At 38.1% G+C, this 8112-nt stretch overlaps 1 protein-coding gene across 1 annotated transcript; it reads right to left on the bottom strand.

Moving 5' to 3' along the window:
• Window positions 1-348: 348 nt before the first annotated feature.
• On the bottom strand, window positions 349-5815 carry LOC131430627 (transcription elongation factor SPT6). The gene is made up of 2 exons (XM_058595733.1): window positions 5690-5815; window positions 349-5631 (listed from the first exon to the last, which is right to left on the bottom strand). The coding sequence occupies exon 2, from the start codon at window positions 5607-5609 to the stop codon at window positions 441-443; it is 5169 nt and encodes a 1722-aa protein (XP_058451716.1). The 5' UTR covers window positions 5610-5631; window positions 5690-5815; the 3' UTR covers window positions 349-440.
• Between the last annotated feature and the right edge of the window lie 2297 nt (window positions 5816-8112).

Here is an 8112-nt window from a genome sequence, read left to right as displayed (position 1 = left end):
AAACCACTGTCCAGGACATGTGCCGTTTCTAACATGTGTTTCCTGTAGCGCAAGGCATATGGGTCGAAATTTGACAATCATTAGCTGTAAGTCACCTAAGCAATTGCGCAAACCGTTTAGATTCCATTGAATTGTAAGAGTGAGACTTTGATTGCATGTTTGAAACAGTAATGCATCCTAACAACTGATTTTACTTCAAAGCGCTATATCCCAATATGAAAGAGAAAAACATTATAAAATTAATCGAATAATATCAAACATATAAGATTATGTGAAAGTTGTTCCATTCTTTTTAAAGAATCTCTGTTAAGATGAACGAATTGGAGAAAGACATCATTACACCAATAGTTGAATTAAAACAGGTTTTTATTATGTTATGTATCATAAAACTTTAGTTTTATTAGAAACGCGCCGACATATCCATAACAATAATGCACATTTTATTCATCCCAAAGCGGCGTTGAATCACCTAATGTTGTGCTGTGTGAGTTATCGATTGATTTCGGAACAGTACGGGCCATACGAGGATTAGCAAAATCTTCTTGTTTGTTGAAACGGCGACGATTACCAGAATTACTAGCAATGTGATGTTCGTTCGAAGGGCGTTGTTCAGCACTTTTATGTGAACCAGCCAAAGGATTGCTTTGGTTTTCCTTCGGTGTCCAGGAATTCACTACCTTCTTCCAATTGTTATTCCGTTTTTGCGACGAACCCATGCTGCTCTCAGAATATGGCGACAGTGGAGTTGTTTTATTTTGCGCAGATGAATTATCATATTCTCCTTTGCTGAACCGATTTTCATGTGGGTATTTGTGTGGAGTAGCTCCAAACTGTGGAGTGTGGGAAGAAGGAGTTTGCTGATATGGTGTCATATACGGCGTTTGACCACTCGGAGTATATGGCGTAGTCACGTGGTTGCTGACACTTCCAAAGTCGCCCGGTGTGTATGCGTAGTGTGGACTCTTGCCTGACGTTTGTGATAACGCACTCGACATCTGGTGCATGTTCTGGGTATTTTTTTTACCAGTGTCGCCATGATATTTCGGTGTTCCAAAGTACGGGGTACGTACGGATGCCGTATTATCCCGGGGAGTGCTAACCGGAGAAGGTATCGGATCTCGGAAATGTTCCTTGAACCACTTTATTAGAAAGTTAATGGAATCAAAACACTGCTGTCTGAATCTGTACCCTTCAGGAGTAACCGTTATGTACTCGTGCTTGAATTTTGTTCGCGGTAAGTACGACAGCAGAAACTTGCCAGGGTAGTTTTTGGCTACGGACAAAACATAATGTATTTTATTTGGATTTTTAGCCTTTTCCTCTTTAATGATTTCCTCCGCTTTGTCCTTCATGCCACCATTGGTATCCTTGTAATATTTATAACCCAGGATGTCTCTTACGAAGGATGCCATCGGATTTATATATCTAGCGATAATTTCATCCAAATCTTCAAATTCTTCATTGCCAATCCACAGTGACTGCCCTAAGCTGAAAACATTTTCCTTGGATTCCTCGCGAATGTCAATGTGCTGATAGATGTCGGTTGTCACTTTCCAAGTTGCTGTAATGTGATCAGTGCCTTTACTGGAAGGTCTTACAATTACCTCGCCCTGATCTAGCTTATCCAAAATTTTCAACGCTTCAGCATACGAAATGTTATGGAACGATGGGTGCACAATAACTCGTTTTGTATATTGCTGCCTTGGCGGTTTCGTTCTTGCACCAGTGTCTGCTTTGCTATCGACGTTGTCAGCATCTTGATCATAAAATTGATCTCTGCGCGGTCGCCATTCGTTATTTCTGTCTGTTAAATCGGAAGTCTTTGAGGAACAGTCCAAGGAAAATTTTTCGACATCTATTTTAATCACACGTACGTGGATAGTTTGACCGATTTGTACGCGTTCTTCCGGATTTTTAACATGTTTATCCGAAATATTTTTGATGTGTATGAACCCAGAAAGACCATTATCGAATCTCAGACGGACACCAGTTGCTTGTCCGGGACATTCTCCAGCATCAAAATGGTTCCACACTTCCGACAGCTCGGGAAATTCGTTTTGCATACAAAATGGACATTGCCAGAGACCAGTTTCATCGTTTCTGACGGGATTTGCCTGATCCAATTGATCGCCCTGCGGTTTACGGTGACTAATGCCAATCACAGTAGCAAGCATTATTCTACCAACGTACAAAGTTTCCGGTGTCTCTTTTGTTAAATGATCGAAGAGCTCTTCCGGGGTTAGTGTACGGAATGGGGTGCGAAGATCTTTATACCTGGAATTCAGCTCCGCCCGAATATCATATAACGTGATACTCTTATTGCCAAAACCTTGCCGCTCAAGTTCGACTGCAAACGCGTCCAAGTCCAAATCTTTTAAACGTTCTGGTGATTCCAAAATTTCTTCTAACGCTCCTGCCGGATTGGCATCTTCATCGTCATACTCCAGTGCATCTACTGCCATTTTACGGGCCCACTCATATGTTTCAGGATGTACACGCGAACCATCTAACACCTCCACGTACGCTTCGGTGCTATCGCCTAGCGAGTTCGTATCTATTTTAATAAATCCTGAACAATTGATGAACACCTTGGGACCCATGTGACAAGCGGTGACAAGCTGAGTACGATTTTCTAACCGCTGGTTCGTTTGCTTCAGCACTTTGATAAGCGCCAACCCTTTTCTCGGTCCTAAACCGCATATAAATTGCATCAAATTGATCGTACGTGAATTCTGCACCGTAAGGTTAATGTCGACTCCCACTTCGTTAGTTCGATTGATGAACTCAATGTATAGATTCTCCAGAAGCTCTTCCTTTATCAGATGATCTTGCAAGCTGTGATAACGTAAACATAATATTTCATCATCAGCGGTGCAAAGCTGAGAAAATTCAATTAGCGGATCTTGAATTCTTCTTGCCAACGAAATTGCTTGTCGTAGTAGTAAAGGGTATTCACGAAAATCAGAAGAGCCTTTGATAGAATTAGAATAAATCTTTGCTAGTTCATTATCGATGATTTCAACGGGGATCTCGGGAAATTGTTCTTCATCTGTGAGAATCTTGACACACTCTTGCAGATCTTTCTGAACCATCAAAGCTTCTTTTGACTCACCACCGATCACAATTACATGTGGTTTCTTATTTTTTAAGAAATCGATTATTGATTGCAGGTCTGATTGTTTCATTGATTTCTCTTCCTCTCTGTGGGCAAATTTCCGTTTCAATAGATGCGGAATTCGCAAATAATCATTCACATCGCCCTCTGGAGTAGTCACGGCACCGAACGCGGCTTGCGAAAAGTCCGGAACGAACGCGATTCCCATAGCACGAATTCCACGCGATGTGTCCCATTCATAATCGTCGTTGTCATCGTTCTCGAATCCCGGATTAAAAGGCGCTACTTTTATCCAGTTGTAAAGTTTACGGCAACATATTTTCATTACTGCTTCCTTCGATTCCTGCAGCAGAATGGATTGCAATTCTCTGCTCAGTTCCGGAAATACCATTGCTTTCAAAGCCAGCTCTACACATTCCGATCGTAATTTGTTCCACTCCTGAACATTTTTAGAAAATTCGTCTTTGTAGTACAGAGTTTTCATCTCGTCTATTAGTTCAGCATGCTCGGACATCGTTATTGTTAATAGCTTATCGTCTTGAGCAATCTTTAATTTTAAATACTGATCTCCAACAAAATCTCGGACAGGTTTGTTTTTTAAATATTTCATTGCATAACAGGGATGATTTTCATCTACCTCCTTGATTCCTTTCTTCGTGGGTCGAACTGAAATTTTTGCTCGTTCGAAGTACAGCTCTCTCAAACATTTCCGGAGCAACGGTTCCTTTGCAATTTGTCGCGCCACCATAAACTTCCCCGCATGCAATACATCCTCCACAGAAGTAAAACGATTATTTACGTATTCTTTAGCAGTATCTGTCGGATCACCTGGCTCTTGTTGGACATCATGTCGTTGGTAGCTATCGCGAACGTTTTCTGCGAAATGCTCTGGTGTTAACCCAAATCGTTTTGCCAATCCACAAAGGCCACCTTTTCTGCACATGGCATACGGACCGGATCCAATAGTGAGTTTGACATTATCATCCGGGACATATTCGTCTATGATTTTCGGATCGTCCGTGTCATCGGTTTCTTCCATTGCGATTTTTCGAGCCTCGTTCATTTGTTGAATACGATTCCTTTCAGTTTGTCTGATATGCTTATACATAGGCGGAATGGCATGTGAATAGTACAACAAAAACTGATTATGCACGTCTTTCAGTTCTTCTTGCGATTGAGCATACTTCAATCTTTCAATGTCATCGTCTCTAATGATTCTCATGTCTTCCGGAATCGCATCATCAGGTGTAGCCATTAGTAAATCCAACTGATACTTTCGCATATTTTCAAACAGTTTCAGCAAGTTTTTCTTTCTCGCTGCCAGTTGACACCATTTTGCGTCATATTTGTACACTTTCCATAAATCATTGATGTTCAAATCTGGCTGAACATATTCCTTACGATAGAATGCAATGAATGGAACTTCCAAGTTTTGGTTTCGCATAAAATCTAAGGCTTGTTTTATTTTGGGAATAGCAGATGACGTCTTCCGAGTAAATGTTTCTTGATTTGAGATCGGAGCCTTGCAGAATGCTTGCTTATAAATCCATTGGGCTTCATCTTCCAATTCATTGGTTCCCTCCGGTACCATCGTGAGAGGAACATCTCGTAACTGCATTCGCTCAGGTATGTCAGTTTTACGAATTTCAATGTCTAAATCAGTGAAATGGCCCCGCTTCAATTCACTCGGTTCGAAGATATCAAAAATGGTTTTTTTAGTTGATTTTTTGCGACTTTGTTTTTTGGGTTTCCTTGGTCGTTCGCTAACTTCTCCATCTTCCTCGAAATCGTCATCGACTTCCGATTCGTACTCATATTCGTCGTCATCATATTTATCAAATTCTTCGTAATCGAAATCAACGCCAAAAATATCTTGACCTTCCTGAAGAGACGCATCAGTGAAGATGTGTTTCTTTTTCTTTCGTTTATCACTTATGGGAACTCCGTCGTCGTCAACAATGAAATCATCGGCGTCCGATTCCTCATCTTCTTCGTCGTCTTGATTGTCTGCTGTTGCCAATATCACATCACGATTTTCAACCGACTGAACGTCTTCCTCCTCATCCGCGGAGCCTTCAAACAACTGCTCAGCAATTACTTCTCGGTTGAATCCGCTATCAATCTGTTCCTCATCGTCGCTTGCTTCGTCCGTAATCTTTTTCAACCTTTTAAAACGTTTCCGTTCCACTTTTACGCCAAGATTTTCTTCGATTAGATCATAATCCTCATCTTCCAGCCGATCATCAAGTTCGTCTTCGTCGTCACTTTTCTTCCTCTTGGTTTTACCACCAGAAGCGTCGGAATCACCACCGCTATCATCTTCTTCGATGGGATTATCGTCTATAAGATCCTTTAGTTCTTCGCGTAGTCGATCCTCATCATCCTCTTCTTCATCTTCGCTATCACTCAGTGCTTTATTTTTTCGTGAAGTTTTACGATCTAATTCATCCTCTTGCTCGCTTTCCTCAGCTTCAGAATCGAGGAAATCCGCCATGTTTACGACTGTATATTATATACTGTAATAGCAATCAAATATATTTGTTAATTTGGAATATTAATCATGCTCAAACTAACCTTTTGTAATAATTTAAAAAGACAATGCCTAACAAAAGTCGTGTTTGTTCTTAGTCGTCCATTAAATGACACCACAATGAAAAGAAAACGTCGTGTTCACTTTTTCAATTTTTTCCTTCCAGATTGTTAACGTTAAATTCAGCGTTGCCATATTTCCAGGTTTACCTGGAAGCGTATGCTGAGTAGAGATGATAGCTTTTCATATATGTTGTCATCGCATGTTGAAAGCAATTTTAATGATCAAAGGCATATTTCATTTTCATTCTTAAAACATGGTTATGTTTAGGGAATTCGTTAAAGTGATAAACTTTAATAATTTTGTTTAATAAAAATACAGAATGTAAAAATAAGAAATATAGAAACACACTAAAAATGTTTGGCAACTTTGGTTTGAACACAATTTGATATATATTCAGTTCAATGGCGATGCACCTACACGCTACCAGAAATTCACTGAATAAGAAGAGCATTTTCTGGAATCTTTTTTTCTGTTTGAGATGCCCGTAAAAAAATAAACCATTGATTTTACAACAAAAAGAATTGATTCACAAATAGATCTATTTCTTACAATACATTTTATTGTAGTTTTTTTTCATTTCCTACGATTCAATATATTGTTTCTACGATTCTATAATTGTATTTATTGTACACGTGGTGTTTCAAACAATATGCAAACTGTATATTTGATGGTTTTCCAAGAAAACATGCATGAGAAAATTTTATGACAACATGTACATTCTATTGTAAAAAGAATATTCACAAATTATTGAATAGTGTATAACAAAACATTAAAATATTATTCAATGGTCAAAGCAAAATTGTGTAAAGTTTTGTAACAGCAAATCGTAATGTTTTTCTACAATATTTTTTATTCGGGTGTGTTCCTCGATTTTTTTAAAGCTTTTTTGTAAACAGAACTGCTGAGCTGTCAAGAATAAATTCTTGTTCATTTGTGACGTCACGATAAAAAATCTAATAAGCTGCAAAAATCCTCAATATCTATGATATCGTGACTTGTGTTAATTTATACATAAACCAATAATGTCATAGTAATGACACATGTAGTAATTACACGCTTGTTGTTTTGTTTCAAATTATACTTAAACAGAAATTGAAAGTGAAGAATAGGTAGGGTCTGGAAAACGTTTATGAACGATGAAAAAAGAACACTTACTAAATACTACCTAGTGCATATTCCCCAGAGCATTTTTACTTGCAACGCTAATCTACTGCATGAAATTGATTGTAATCCGGTATGATATATTTCTTTGAATATTCAATGTTTCATTGAGCCATTACTTTCATTGTAGTCGGAATCTGATTTTCTGCGGAAAATCGAATTTTGTTCTCTACTGTGAATAACATGGAAGTGCACCCATTCTACGGCGTATATTTTTGGCAATATTTTATTCATGGGACATAGTTTTTCTTAATTTACATTTCCTAGCCTATTAGTTCAACAGCCAACATAATGTTGAAATAAATAAATCAATGATAACAAGTTTTAACTGGAATGTTTATTTTATATTTGAAATTTTGTTTTAATTAATTGCTTAAAATCTCGGCATTAGCTCACATGCTTGAACACCGATAATTTTGGTAATTTTTTTCCGAAAGCGACGAAGATCTCGGTAGTTTACAGTTTTCTCAAAACCGAAAATCTCGGTAGAAGTATATTATCTGTCAAATAAAAATACCGAGAATTTCAGTTGTTTTAATGTTTGCCTAGCACTCGGATGTTCAAATCTTGATAAAGTTTTGCCGAGATTCGGTGTGTATCAATACATCACAAATGCGTATTGATAAAAATTCGACTAAAATGCATCATTAAGTTAATGTCAAAATAAAGCATTAGAATACCAAATGCGTAATCAAATCTTAAGTGATCGAAAACGCGCATTCGATGTATAAAGTAAAATCGAACGAAAATTGCTGTTTCTCATTCATTTTTGACAGATCGGAGTTGTTTTGTCGAAGTGCGCTTTGATTCAAAATTCATACTAAACCTAGTAAATTCCAGAACATCGAATGTCAGCCCGATGATGCCGCAGGTAATGCCAATATTTAAGGTTGACGCGGTTGATAAATGATGCAAAATTGTCCGATGCCGGCCCGATCGCAGCGTTATAATCGGTCCAATTATCTATCCGATTATCTAATCGAATGAGCATGACATCAGCCTGATCGTAGCGCTATTGTATGGATGCGCAGTGGTTCTATTTTTTACCAAATTTTCATATGATTTTGTATGTTACTATTCGATTCAAGTATATAATTTTTTTTAATCATACGGTTGATGAAAACACGTGAATAATCATATTTTCACCGATATTCAAAAGGTTTTACCTAGGGGCAAATCACTCTAAACAAATCTCATACTAATAAACTCATCTCTCGATGAACATTAGAAAAGGTCCCAAGTG

This window comes from Malaya genurostris, chromosome 2 (genome assembly GCF_030247185.1).
Source record: "Malaya genurostris strain Urasoe2022 chromosome 2, Malgen_1.1, whole genome shotgun sequence".
NCBI lineage: Eukaryota > Metazoa > Arthropoda > Insecta > Diptera > Culicidae > Malaya > Malaya genurostris.
Note: the sequence above shows the minus strand (reverse complement) of the source record. Positions and strands in the feature narration are given on the sequence as shown.